This window comes from Equus asinus, chromosome 7, assembly GCF_041296235.1.
Source record: "Equus asinus isolate D_3611 breed Donkey chromosome 7, EquAss-T2T_v2, whole genome shotgun sequence".
NCBI lineage: Eukaryota > Metazoa > Chordata > Mammalia > Perissodactyla > Equidae > Equus > Equus asinus.
The window spans coordinates 17412083-17427058 of NC_091796.1; the positions used below are offsets into that span (position 1 = coordinate 17412083).

At 45.6% G+C, this 14976-nt stretch overlaps 1 protein-coding gene across 2 annotated transcripts in view; it reads left to right on the top strand.

The window, feature by feature from the left end:
* The first annotated feature begins 7255 nt into the window (after nucleotides 1-7255).
* CCBE1 (collagen and calcium binding EGF domains 1) overlaps nucleotides 7256-14976 on the top strand; it is a 241280-nt gene continuing 233559 nt past the window's right edge. For both annotated transcript variants that reach the window (XM_014859067.3, XM_044774812.2), the window contains exons 1-2: nucleotides 7256-11756; nucleotides 12231-12311. In XM_014859067.3, the coding sequence (XP_014714553.1) occupies nucleotides 11626-11756; nucleotides 12231-12311 (212 nt within the window). In that variant the 5' untranslated portion in view covers nucleotides 7256-11625. The remainder of the gene's footprint in view (nucleotides 11757-12230; nucleotides 12312-14976) is intronic.

The window sequence follows — 14976 nt, forward strand, 5'->3', positions numbered from 1 at the left end:
ACAAATAGGAGACATATGTCCTACATGAAGAATGCAATGATGAACTAAAGAAATCCTTTTTCTTCTTTATTTAACAATCTTTTATTAGAAACATATTATGCATGAGGCCTAAATGAAATATTCAAAGATGTATAAGATTTCTTGTCTTAAGTCCTACACTTGGGCTCCAGGCTCTAGATAATTCCTAAGTGATCCTGAATTTTTTCTTGTAAATAATGTAGTAACATGTCCTCCTTTTGTTTCCACGTACATCCCTCACCCTCACACATGTTTGAATTTGTTTTTCCAGTTGTGGTAACATTTGTAGTCATCCGTTTCCATGTGAGACCCCTCACCAAGACCCCTCTTGACTCTTTATGAATTTTCAAGATGGTAGCCTGGAATCATGCACACAGCCTGTGGCCACAGAGCTCAGCAGAGCTGTCTGACTCACACAGGGTCTGCTTTTAGAACTTGGTACCATGAATCACTCAACTTGGCCAACTAATCATGCATGGCAAGAACTTGCCACAGGACACTGTATGGAATCAACTTCAGATTCACTTCCTCTTTCCTTTTGGGAACCCCAGACCCTGTTTGCAGGCAAAGCCCAGGCTTCCCGGCCTGGTGACTCAGACCGCTAAGGGTTTCCTAGGGCTTGATGGAGACCAGACCTGTCAGAAAATGATGGTGACAGACCCAAACGAGGTTTCTGTAGGGAACATGGCCTAGACAATGACCCCTTATGCAAAATAGCCTTTGTAGATAAGAGCCAGAGATGGATAGGGTAGTGGCTAAGCATGTGCTCTCCCAGGGCAGACAGCCTGTGTGGGATTCTAGGCCCCACCGCTGGTCAGGTGACCTTAGATGAGTGATTGACCTTGCCATGCCTCAGTTTTCCTTATCTATAAAATGGGGATAATAATACTCACCTGGCAGGCTTGCTGTGAAGACTGGATGACATCCCATCAGTAAATCACTTAGAATAGTGCTTGGGATGTAATGAAGAGTGACAGTTGATAAAGGATTGCCAGGATTGTTATCGAGGCGTAATGGGGCACAACCTTGCTAGGGACACTACGAGGCCCGTGTTCTCACCATGAGCACAGTAATTTCACAGAGCTGTGAAGAATATGCATGTAATCCCCAGGCTGGTACCAGCACCCCAGCCTGGCAATAGATAGTGGTATCACAGACAGGATTACAGCCCTTCCGGAGACATCCACAAAAGGAAAGGGCCCTTCTTCGTGGGAAAAATACAAGGTGATAACGCTTAGGGAAAGAGGTTTCAAACGTGTTTTGGTCTCAGTTTGATCTCAGGGAAAAAAAAATGTCTTCCTTAACACCGAGCTTTATGTACCAAAGTCCCCTCCCAGAAATGACAGCATTTTGACAGCATATGCTAAATCTTACTGTTTTCCTTCAATCCCCTAAACTGCTGCTGTAAGTTTTCTTAACCTTGACCCTGTATTTCAGGGAATTCAGTCCAGAAGAAAAATAAAGCCGGCCTCAAAAGAGTTACTGCTGGCTACACTTCATAATGCTGTGAAGGCATCCTAGCAAGGAGCTGGGCCACTGTCACACTTTTCAAAAATGTCTGGATTTCCAGAGATGAGGCCCAATGCTTCCTGACGGGTCAAGTTTCCTAGGATGACAACACAACTCGGCCCGCTCTGATTTATTAATTGCCACAGTATAGAGAACAACAGTTTGACCTTAAGAGAAAGAACATCATTTTTGTTGGAAGGGGCTGTCAAGTGTAGGTAGTTTAAACCACTTGTCTTCTGACCTCTTCCTCTGAGACCTGACTGAACGTTAATAGTATTTTTGCAAGAAGTGAGAAATAAATAAATATGGAGCCACGGAGCTGTCACAAGTTGTAGAGGGACTCCTTGAAGAGTTACAGGTGTTTCGTGCGTCGGGGTCAGACGCAGGAATCTCCAATTACAGTGGTCTTTTTCAGAATGCTGAGCTTTAGCGTTGTTATTAGGGGAGGGGAAGTAATGAGGTGTGCTAGATTCTTGTGGTGATTCCACTAAGCTCTATCTGTGTCCAACTGGGTGGCTGCACTTCACAGTCCATCCATCTGTAAAGGAGGAATCTGAGATACGAAGAGGCTGGAAGGAAACTGGTGACCGGTGGCTTCGGATTCCCTTACCCCCTCCATGGAGGGCTGCCCACCCTTCCTTCATTCACGTATTCATTCACCATGCACTGCCTGCAAACATTTAGCCAACAAGATCTCTGCTAGAGTCTTTAAAGGAAATGAAGAACTCTCCAGTTCTTTCTTCTCCTCACACCACCAAAATCTGCTCCCAGGCTCTGCAGAAGCAACGAAGCCCTGCTCTCACCTTGATTTTAGCCCAGTGAGACCAGTATTGGACTTCTGACTTCTAGAGCTACAAGATACTAAATCTGTGTTGTTTTAAGCCACTGAGTTGTGGTGACTTCTTAGAACAGCTATGGAAAACTAATACAAGGTGCGTTTTCCTTTCTGCTCCTATAGCCCCTTCTCTTTACAGGCAGATCTCCATGAGAGCATGCAGCTCCGAGGTTTGGTGTGGTCAGTTGCCTTGCTTGTCTCCCCATTAGAGCTGGGGCTCACTGGAGACAGTTGTTCTCTAATGTACTTTAGTTACTAACAGACTCAGCATTGCCTGCCATACAGGAAACATTTGATTTTTTTGTTTTTTAAAGAATGAGTGAAGGTAGGAAAAGAGCATGCGTGTCTCTGGCCGCAGGAGAAGAGCTGGCACAACTATGCCATGCCAATGCAAGCAACACATAAGCATCAATGTAGTGAAGAAACGACGGGAGCAGCCTCTGCGGCCCGCAGCTGGTGAGCTGTAGGAGGCTGGTAGGAAGGAGCGAGAATGGGCAGAGCAGAGGGCCTGCATGGCTGCACCCTCAGGCATGTGTCATATGCCCGAGAGACTTTGAAACCAGAAGCTTAAGAGCTGCATTGGATTTGTGGAAACTTAGAACATAAACAGAATTCTAAGAAAAATATTTTCACAGACCCTCCAGTCACTGCAGGACAGCTGAGAGAGAAGGTAACTGCTGAACACATGAACACAAAGGCAGGAGGTGAGAGAGAGCCTAGGAGGTGAGACCCGACCAAGTTTAAAGGTATAAAGGAGACTCAGCCAAGGAGAAGGATGCGTGGCAAGGAGGAAGTGATAACGAGAAGATGGAATACAACTAAAGGGCGGGCTTGGGGAGGGAAAGGATGAAGCCCTAAGATTTGGAAAAAAGAGAGAAAAAAATTAGAGTCGAGAGATGGATACGTGTTTAAGGCAGCATTTCTCAACCTTGACACTAGTGACATTTTGAGCTAGGCAATTCTTTTTTGTGTGACAGTGGGGAGCAGGCTGCTCTGTGCATTGTAGGAGGTTGAGCAGCATCCTGGCTGCTCCCCACTAGATGCCAGTAGCACCCTCCCTCCATGCTGTGACAACTACAGTGTCTCAGAACATTGCTAAATTTCTGTTGGGTGACAAAATGGCCCCTCAGTTGAGAACCAATGATTCTGAGGAAGAAAAAGAATTGGAGAAGGAATATACCTTATATTTGTATTCTTGGGGAAGGCCAGACTTGAAGGAAGAGCAGAGGAGCAGAAGGAAAATAACAGAGAAGAGACGATGAAGCCAGAGGACAGAAAGTGAAAGTTAGTGGGTGAAAGGATAGAATCTAACCAAAGGAGGAATTACAGTAAAATGATTGATGAAAGACAAGAATGGACAAGAGGCAAGCAAAAAGCAGAAATGGGAGAGAAAAAGACCAAAAAGGAAAGTGGGGATGACTGGCTAAGAAGGAAGGATGCAGCCTGAGAAGGAATTGACTTCAAAGCCGGTCACTTGGGGGGTTTAATGATGGGTTACTGACACGGGAGGTCAGGGCCCGTTAGTCTTGTATTAGGACATGAAGATGCAGAGCCAAATACATGTCAAATTGCATACACATAACTTTCAGGCTCTTTATAATTACGCCACAGATAAATGCTGGAACTGAAAGAGGGTAGAAAGGTCCCAATTCCCTATCTGATGAATTATCAAGATACTCATCAGTGATCAAACAAATAAACAACACTAAAAGATACACTCAAGTCTAAACATCACCGATCAAGCAGAAAGAAGGTAAACAAGTGCCCCAATACACCCTCCAGAAAGTGATGCCTGTCGATTAAGTGCACCTAAACCAAAGCAGCTTATTTTATCTCGCATTCCTTCGGGATTCTGCATTGTTGGTAAAGATTAGGACTGAAGAATGCAAACCCATGCTGATCTTAAACATCCACTACAGACAAGCCAACAACCTCTGAGAGTGGGGTGTGGGAGTGAGGGGGAGAGAGAGGAGGAAGAGAGAGAGATCCAAAAATCTTCCAACTTTCTTGAGCAAACCTCGGTTGTAACTGCTTACCCTCCTCTACTCTTTCTGGATCTCAAGGACTCAATTTCTGATTGGAAGGAGATTCCATGGGACTATGCTGGAGTCTGAAGTTCGGGGAACATTTTGCCTGAGTATTTCTTTTGCAGTGACTACAAAAAGGGTCACCGCACTTTCATAATCTCCAAGTTCCATGAGAGTTCTAGGTCTGATAAAGACCTGTCTCAGGTCCAGGGATGGAACTGCATGGTTTGCAAAAGTACCAGAGCTCCAAGAGTTTGGAAACCTGATCTGTTTCTTCTCATGCCAGCATTCTCACGTACATCAGGAGACTGTCTGGCTCCGAGAGGGCAGGTCCAGTGGGTATAGCTCAGCTTTGCTGCAGAGAGGTCAGCTAGGGGAGAACAAAGGTGAGAACTTACGGGGCCAGCTGGTTGGCACAGAGCTGCAGAGGATGGGTTGTGAGCATGAACCATGATAGATTCTCTGGGTCACTGGTCATGGTGGTGGAGCTGGGGACTTCCCTGGTTCTCATTACATCCCTGGGAAAACATCCTGGATGTGTCTGTCTTTTAGGAGAAAAGTAACCAGATGCTTACTTCTCCAAAGGGCAGTTTAGTGTCGTGTTGAGAGCATGGGCCCTGGTGCCAAAAATGCCCCAATTCAAACCCAGCTCAGTTACTCATAACTCTGTACCTTAGGCAAGTTGATGAAAATCTCTACCTGTTTCCTCATCTGTAAAATGCAGACAATAATAGAATCAGTGATAGAGGATTATAATAAGGATTAAATGAGATAATACTTGTAAAGTGCTTTTAAAAATGTCCGCATGTACCACATGTTCAATAAGCATTTGTTATTTTTTGTGCCAAATTCTTGGAAAATTAGCATCACTCATTAAAAGCTGGCAGGATTATAGCTTTCTTGGTATTACATCATGAACAGGTCTCCATTTTGGTTAAGAAATGTATCCCAAATTCTATGAGACTCTTAACAACTTTTAACCTGAACTCTAAGATTTTTCTACACAATATGGACTGCCATGTTTTCTTGAAACGTAATCGCCCTACAGGAAGATTGCTGCCTCCTTAGGAAGGGGCCCTTTACATTGTTGCAAATTTTCCAGGCCTGACCCAATTAGAAGAGCTCAAGAAAAAATAATGCAATCTTACCAGTGCATAGATTTGAAGAGACTATTCTCTAGAATTGACCGCAGCTGGGTTTTAGTTAGCCAGTTCCTCCAACACATTTAAACCATGATTTGATTTAAAACATACAAAAATCAGACAAGTATAGTACTCAGAAGTATAGCTATTCTCCAAGGGAAAGTATGTACATTGTAATTTCTAGCAACTATTAATGGATTTGACTACCCAGAGCCTTAGTCACTCCCTAACATCTAACTAAAACACAGTGGTAATGACACCAGTGTCAACTCAGCTACTTAGTCTGTTCTGTGACAGCACGACTCTAGCCTTAGCCATCCAGTTCACAAAGTATCTCTTATGAAAAGCAAATTAGATGTGTCAGGGTGGATGGCCCACCAAAATTGCATCCAAATTTTTGAAGAAAAACAATTAAAATAATATTAGCTATCATTTCTTGTCTCTGATGTTACAGGCATATTATACATCTCATTTACTGTTTTCAACAATCCTAAGAATTGGAGATTGTTGTTCCTATATTATTTATGAATAAACTGAGTCCCAGGAAGATTATACAACTTGATCAGGTCATAGAGGTTTTATGTTGTAGAGCTGCATTTAAAATCTAGGTAAATAAGGGGCTGGCCCCGTGGCCGAGTCGTTAAGTTCGCACACTTCGCTGCAGGCAGCCCAGTGTTTCGTTGGCAGACATGGCACTGTTCATCAAGCCACGCTGAGGGAGCATCCCACATGCCACAACTAGAAGGACCAACAACAAAGAATATACAACTATGTACCAGGGGGCTTTGGGGAAAAATAGGAGAAAAAGTAAAATCTTTAAAAAAATAAATAAAAATCTAGGTAAATAAGAATTTTAATTTTTTTCCACTTCCCAATGCTATTTTTCTAAGTCCATCTTTTAAAGGAGGAAGGTAAAGTCAACCTCACATTCAGAGGGAAAAAATATTTTTAATTATAGTAAGTACCCATGCTCTGTTAGCATGGTAATATAGTTATATTTATTCTACTATAAAAGCTATCTTGGCTCAGGTCAGAACACTCTTAAAGTCAACATTCCTATTACCTGTCAAATTGGCTTCATACCATATTCCTGAGCTGAGTATTTCCCAGTTCTCAATAAATATTCAATAAGAACTCTTACTCACACGGAGGTAAGGGATAGAAACAGAGTTAGCTCTACAAAAATAAAGCAAAGAAGGTGTGGTACTGGAATGGCTGACACTCAGAAATCCTGGGATAATTCTAACGCCATTTTCTCGACCAGACACTTCGTAGCATGGACCTGCGGTCCTGCTTCTAGTGCTAGCCTCTTATCCTTCAGTGTTCATGCTTGTGGGGACTGCACGAGATGGGGCCATCCCAGTTGCACATCCTGCAGTCTCCATTTGTCCCAGAAGGAGCTGCAGAACTGAGTGGTGTTAGAATGCATTTATCCTCCTAGAAACCCTGGGGTTGACACTACGGCTCTGACTGGTCAAGGAGACTGCCAACTCCTATTGTCTTAACAAGCTCCTCCTTTGGCAGAAACCCCAGACAGGGACTCGGTGTGCTTGTGTACTAGAACTTTCAAGAATATATGACACCCAAATCACATGAATAATTTTTCTTGATTTTTTTGAGATTTTCAACCAAGTAACAAGAAGGGTCTCTCCTTTTTTTTTTTTAATTGTACATTTTTCTTTTAGCAGGTTATAAACACACAACGCTAATGAATCTTTTAAAATTGCTTTTATTTTAAAGTTTGGCACAAATTGTATGAGTCGGTCGTGGGCATAGTAATCAGATGTTTCTTCCTGTCTTGGGAGAAAATTCCAGAAACCCACGGCATCAAATACTTTCAGAATTTGTGCAAGTGAAAACAAAGGCAGACTAAGTGCAAAGATAAAGTACATACCCCCAAACCAGGGCTTTTAAATCCTTTTACTGTATTAACATGTTCCAGTCTTCTCGCCTCAAGCATTTCCTCACAATGGCTTGGAGATTGGCACACTTTAACACTTCTAAGGTGTAATCCTAATTCTCTAAACTGACTTGGCCATATGTCAATCAAAACTGAAACTGAAGGAAAGGTATCAGGGCAACCTGTTTCTTTTAGGGATGTTACATTGTATATCACTCACACATCAGTACGAACTCTACCCACACTTGTTAAGTCTTGTTTCTACGAGGAGATCTTTATCTGACGGTTAGATGACTTGTTATATTTCAGGGAGACCAACCAGAAAAATCTGAGGTTTTTTTTTTGAGCAATTTATAGGCTTTTCCTTTATGGCTACCTTGAATCTTGTAACTGATCATGTAATTATCCTGAACTAACGTCTGAGAATCAGAGAACTCATCCGTGATCTGCTTTAAACATAGCACAGGACTTTCTGCTTATACAATCCTGCCAGCTCACTTCCCTTCGGCTTCATTTTATTATTCAATCCTGATTTTTCCTTTGCCTTGCTTTATCTAATCTTGCTGTAACTATACATAATATATGCTCTACACAATGCATATAATAAATATATACACTGTAAAATAGCACACAGTTTTCAGCTACCACAAATCCTTTTTATAAGTGAAATTTGAAACAAATAATAATGAATTGTGCCCCCGATTAGTGATGCTCTGTTCCCTATAGTAATTTATCTTTCTTATTGATATTTTTTAATGCTATGTTGATTCTCTCCAAATAAGACGTTGGAGTCCCTTAAAAATGAGTGAGAAAAATGGGTGAAGGTGGTCAAAAGGTACAAAATTCCTGCTATAAAATAAGTCATGGGATATAATGTACAGCTTGGTGACTATAGTTAATATTACTGTATTGTATATTTGCCAGTTGCTAAGACAAGAGATCTTAAAAGTTCTCATCACAAGAAAAAAAATTATCAATATATATGTTCATGGACATTAACTGGACTTACTGTGGTGATCATTTCTCAATATATACATTTGTTGAATCATTATGTTATACACCCGAAACTAATATCTTATATGTCAATCTCAAGAAAAAATAAAAGGTCTTATTTAGAGTACTCTCTGCCCTATGACCTAGTTTTTACTTTTCTTTTTTTCTTTCACTTTGCTTTTGCATGCTGGCCTCTATATTCTCCAGCTAATCAACCCCCCTCCGCACCCCCCCCCACGGTGGGGGTGGGGCGTCCACCCTCCCCCAGGCAACACTCAGCAGTCCTTAAAAAGACCTGGTCCACTAGGGAATCTAACCTATAGCACAGTCTGCACTGTGAAGCCCCAGGCACAGGCCGGCCTCCCTAGGAAGGTAAATTGTATAACTATCCACTCTCTGGCTTGTTTCAGGGCAGCTGACAGGTCTATATGGAAAACATCGCAGAGAGTGGTATGTTGAAAAGAAATAATCATACAGAGCCTCCCTGAGGAGCATTTAGATCCATATCATTAATCTTCGTAACACTCCGAGGAAACAGGCAGGAGCTGAGTCCTCTTATCCAGTGTTTCATAAGTGAGGGAACGGGGCAGGTCAGTGGGGGCAAGCCGGGGAGGGGGAGCTTGTGCGCCGCAGGGGAGAGTTCGAGTATCAGGAGAGAGTAAGACCCTGGAGGTCCCCAGGGCGCTCAGCCTCATTCTGACAGCTCCCATGCAGGCTGCAGCCTGAGCAAATGCAGGTTTTGTCTTTTACAGGAGTATTTAACTTTTCAGGGGGCTGGTGTCCATACATGGCCTTCCCCATCTCCTTCCGCTTGGCTCTGCCCTCCAGCCCAGCCCCGCAAGCCCCACACTAAATGTCGTGCTGTCAGTAGCTGCTGATGAGTTTCAGCTCCAGGCCTCCAGGCAAAGGTTTTCACAAGGTCTCTGCTCCAGCTCACCTCTGTCCGAAATGCGCTCACCACCCACCCTCGCATCGCCTCCCCAGGCAAACCTGGGCTGTTTGCTTGACCCCAGCACCTCCTCTGACGCCTCATTCTCATCTGGGCTCAGTGTACCGGGCTGAAAATAAGGAGGCGGCAAGGTTGGCCCCGTCCCCAATCTTCTGCCACACAGCTGTGCATAAGGGACACGGTTTAGCTTTTATCATTTTGCAGCCTGAATTACTTTCTCTTTAAAGCCGCATCTCCCCATATGTGGCTTATTAACTATTTAATGAAACTGATAACCAATCTCTTACATCATGCTTTATAATTTGTAGAACTAACATCCATAACGCAACAGTAGAAAAATATAAGGAGTAAAGATGAGAAAAAAGATGGCAAGGTATGGCGTCTTTCCTACGAGATGGGGATTAAACACTTTTGTGGTACAATCTAAAGTGATACCATTTTTACAAGCTCCAGAATGGGTTTATTTTTCATGTACTTAGAAGTATCTCTTTAGGAACCCAAACAGCTGTACTGAAATAAACTCTTCATCTAGAAAGTGGAAAGTTACAAAGTTAAAATTCAAAATTCTGTGCAATTTGTCAAAATAATGTCTACTGAGCACTCAATATATGCTGGGCTCTGTGAAAAATGCTTCATATTCATTACCTAATTTAATATTGACAAACACTTAGGAGGGAGGTTTCCCCATTTTACAGATAGGAAAACTGAGTTTCAGAAAGGTTAATTGGCCCAAGGTCAGACATTTAGGAAGCCACACAGCCTGACTCTGAATCCAGGTTGGTTTTTTTTTCTGACCCCATGATGGTCACTCCCAGGTTTTGCAAGCTTCCGAAGTGTATTCTGAATTACCACGTGAAAAATTCACTTCTTTTGTGTAACACCATATTTCAATAACAAGTCTGTTTCACCGCCTGCCATGTCTGTTTTGTAGAAAAAAACCACCTCACTGAGCTAAGAAGTTGGACTCCTAGAATATTTTCAATCAAAACGCCTGTTTACCTAACCCATTAGCACACCGGTAACTTGTGAACAAGCTACCTCTTCACTGCATTGCCCTGGGAGCTGCAGAACCATGCATTTTTTTAGAGGTTAGGCATTACAACCTCGTGCTCTCCCTACTTATTTCTGGGCCACGAGCACTTGCTGGGCTCTGCCGGGCACGTTTATGTCACGAGCTTCTCTTTAACAGTCACAGACGCCCCTAATGTGCAACAAAGTGTTAAGATGCAGACGTATACGAATTACAGTTGGGTCACCAGCAAATGAGCGGCTTTACCAGCGGCCATCCCATCCCGGGTTTTCACGCAACCCATAAACACCGCTGCGTTAACTAGCAGGGGGCAGGGCTGGCGACTAACTGCCCCCTTTAGGGTCTCACCTGATCTTCGAGGAGTTTCCAGCTCTCACGTGCGTGCTTTGAAACAGCATTAAAGCCGCTCAGGGCAAGAGGATTTAAAACTCCCAGAAAGACTCAATCAGAGCTCATTACTTGATCGACCTCGAGGTATGAAGAAAAGAGCAGCTTTATGAACAAATGAAACAACCGGAGGACTTTCTTCTAAGAGATTTTCTCGCAGACTGCGCTCTATAAATTGTGCTCTTTCAGGTTGGAGAAGGCAGTTTGGGAGAACCGCTGTAGCCTTCCAACTCCTCCTTCCTCCCTTCTTCTTCTAAGAGAAGACTGGGATAGCGGGAAGGCACCGTGTCGGAGCTCGAGGGGTTGAAAGACAAACGTTGGCCTGACCCTGGTCATTAGAAATCAACTGACAACAGGAAGGAAGCTTATTAACCCCTCTGCTCCCCCTCCCTTTTCCCGGGGTGGGAATCGGCTCCTCCTCCTCCTGGTCGCGCGACCCTGGTGTAAAATGCAAGCAACAGCCTGCTTTCCGCACCCTGCCCTGCTCTCCCCGCGGAGGAAGAGGGACGAGGGGAGGGCGTAGCCCAAAGCCGCAAGTCTGTCACCCCGGCGTGAACATCCCGAGCTAGACGACCTGAACCCCACGACTCTTGCCCCGTCCGGGCGCCCCGTTTACCTACGTCTCTGCGGGGTTTGCGCCCAGCACCCCAACTCCCAGCTTGATTCCCCCCAGCCCCAAGACGCCCGCAACCCCTGTACCGCGCGCAGGTGGTGCAAACGCCCCTGCCCTTCGGCGCCCCCTGCCGGGAGAGGGAAGGCGGCGGCAGCCGCGGAGGAGCTGGGCCCAGGGCCGGGAGAGAGCGCCGGCGGCGGGAAGAAGGCGGGAGCTTCCCTGATGGTGCCGCCGCCACCGAGCCGGGGAGGGGCGGCGAGGGGGCAGCTGAGCAGGAGCCTGGGTCCGCTGCTGCTGCTCCTGGCGCTGGGACACACGTGGAGCTACCGAGAGGAGTCGGAAGACGGCGACAGGTAAGCGCTGCCAACCCCTGCTTGGTGCGCGCTCGGCTCTCCGGGTGCAGGTGGTGCCCCTATCACCCACCCCTGCAGCAACCCGCGCGCCCTCGCCCCACCGGGCACGGGCTGAGTGCTCAGATGTCCTGGGCGACGTTAAGCTCTGCTCCCGGGTAACAGTCTCCACCGTCAGCCCGGGCTCCCCCGATCTGTGGGTCTAGGGCTCCCTGATACCCCCGCGCTGCATTTCTGCCGCCCTCCAGTGCCCCGCATCTTCAGCTCTTCTCCTGGGTCTGGGTTCGCTCCGCTGGGCTCTCGCCTGGCCCGCCCCTGACCCCGGAGTCCGCTCGGCGTACGCGCTCGGGGACCAGCGGCTGCTCGGCGCGCCGGCACGCAGATCCCTGCAGTCGTCGCGCGCTAGGGCTCCCCCAGCGCACTGCCCGCCGCACTCCGGGGAGAATCAACGACGTTGCCTCTCCAACTCTTTCGTAGAGAAGTCTGCTCGGAAAACAAAATCGCCACGACCAAATACCCGTGTCTGAAGCCTTCGGGTGAGCTCACCACGTGTTTCAGGTAAGACCCGGAGCTCCGCAAAGTCCGTCCCTGCGCATCCTGGGTGGTTGGGAAGGCGGCGCCGCAAAGAAGGGGTTTGGAGACGCGCTTGGGGACCAGGGGCCATGGTGGTGCTGGGAAGTGCTGGGTGAGCTCTCCAGGTACAGACCTTTGTTTCTGGGCCAGAGCAACGACGGGCAACCGAGAGCCTGCACCAAGAGTTTGTGCCCTGAGGTCCTGAAGTTGTTTACCACTCCCTGGAATACTTGGTTGGGGGGTCGTAGGGGAAGGTGAAAATTTATAAGGAAAGTGAACTGGATTCTGGGTGTAAACAGTGCGGCACAGCAAAGATGTTTTTCCATTTGCGTTTTGTTTTGAAAATCAAGTCAACAACAAGGAAATACTTGGCCCTTGGCTGTCTTTGACCTTCTGCTGGGACACAGTGTAATACTCTAACGGCCTCTGTGGGCAAAAGGATGGGGGCGGATTGCGGGCGGCTGATATTTTTGTGTTGAGTGAAAACAAACGTCAAGATTGAGCCTCAAGGAGAACAGTTTTTCTGAAAGTGCAGTCCGCAAATCACCTGGGTGCTTGTTAGAGCTAAGCCTGGACAGGGCTAGGGGGTCTGCAGTTTGAAAACTCCCCAGGTGGTTCTTATTCTCAACAAGAGGAGGGAATGACTTCCCTGCTGGCAGCCCTTTGGAGGTGTGAGGGTCCGTTTTTTGTTTAATACTCTTGGCCTCTGTTCTGATGCTTTCACTGGACGGAGGCACGTGCCCATGAACATTTATTAGTTGCCTGCTTTTTAAAGATACTGTTCAAGGTGCTGGGATCACACACTCCAGGCTTGCTCTGTTTTTGGGAATCCTACGCTCTGGCTGGGGTGCCAGGATAAATGTTGGGAAGTACAAGGAAACAGGGAAATTCTCGAAGTTGAAAGAGAAGGAAGTCTTACTATTCATAACACTATAGAAGATGAATCAGTCGAAATGCTTTCAGCTGCAAGAAATGTTATTTAGCATGCTTATCAGGTGTAAGTGGTTCCAGGGCTGGTGAGGTTAGTGGTACACAGGTCCCATCAGTTATGCTTTAAGATCTGTTCTTGGCCATGGAATGACTGCGATGGATCATTTAGGCGAATCAGCAGTCACTCCTTGGGCTTGGTAATGAACACTGAACAAAACAGGTTAGTTACGGGAGAAGGGAGTGTGTTCACTTGGCAGGTAAGGACTTGAAGAGGTGAACCCGGTAAGCCAGGTCATTCCGCCAGCCCTGTGTCTCATCCACAGGACCACAATATTTTCTTGGGACACATCGTTTTCCTATCACCGCAGTATAAAGCCTCTAATTTAACGTGGAGAGTGTCCTTGAGATGGTTTGCTTATGTGTTTGGTCCTTAAAGGTCAGACTGCACATGAATCGGGGACATTTGGAGAATGTGTATCGGATTTTCAGAGTCTGTGGGCTCCCAGTTAGTGTTGTAAGCTGATTTAACTTGTTATGCTGTTGCTGTCATCTTTTCCAGATTTTTTAAAACAGCGTGGTTTCCTTTACACCAAGAATCTCAACTAAAGAGACTAACAGTGTCTTGACATGTTTTCATTGACAGCTATCCAAAGAACAGTTTATGATGACTGACAAAAGGCTATTTTGTATCTCGGAGAAGAGTAAAGAACTTTGTTTTGGGAAATGAGAGGAATGGGAGAGAATGTTTACAGTGGGAGAAAGTGGTAATGGTCACTGTGAATAGTAAGAGTTTTTTGGTTTTGTCTTGTTACTTCCTTTATGGAAGTCAAGAGTTCTGTGTGTACTCCATTGGTCTTATATGTCTTCCATAATTTAGTAATTTCTTAAAGACTAAGTTGGCTGGCAGTTACTGTCCCCATTTTGCTTTTGAACCTCAAGAATGGAAGGATACTGTGTGTTCCTTGGTTTGTGGATTCTGATTGTCCTGGCCCTGTAGACCTTGCTGCTCCCAAGGGCATCCTCTTGGAGCTTGTTAGTCTGAGGCCCTCCCCAGACCTGTGTGTTAATGAGATGTGCATTAAAGCTGGAGAAGCGCTGCTGTAGAGACCAGTGTCCTCAACCTGCTCACGGTGCAAACCCATTAAGACCGGTCCTCAGGGTAGCTCGAAGACCCCTGTGGATGAGGGAGGAGTTACCCCTTCTACTATGTTAACCTATAACTAGACCAAGGCCCAGCCTTCCAGGAAACCAGACTCTTCAACTCTCGGATGACCCTTAATTAAGCTGTAAGTAAAATAGCAGGGCTACTGCTCTGGGAATGCTGACTGCATGGAATCCCACTGTTTAGCAGACGGCCTTTGGTGAACAGCCCTAAGGACAAGTGAAAGAATGCCGGAAGTAGCTTCTGAGCTTGTTGAAAGTGTTTTTTTTTTAAATCATTATTAATATTGAGAATTTGTTTAACACTAAAATGAGTGTGGTAGATGTAATAAATCTGATCTGCCATTATATCTAGAAGTATCTGGAGACCAAAGTGATAGGGAGAAAAGACGAGTTTGGAATAATCTTTGGTCTGGACCTCCCCCCCCCAACCTTTGTACATTTGTTTTACATGTTTTCACCTGAGCAACCCTTTCCGCTTGAGCCTCGTATGTTATCTATTGAATAATGACAATCTGAGGACTTTGTGTTCAGCGCTGTTCTGTGCACTTTACGTACA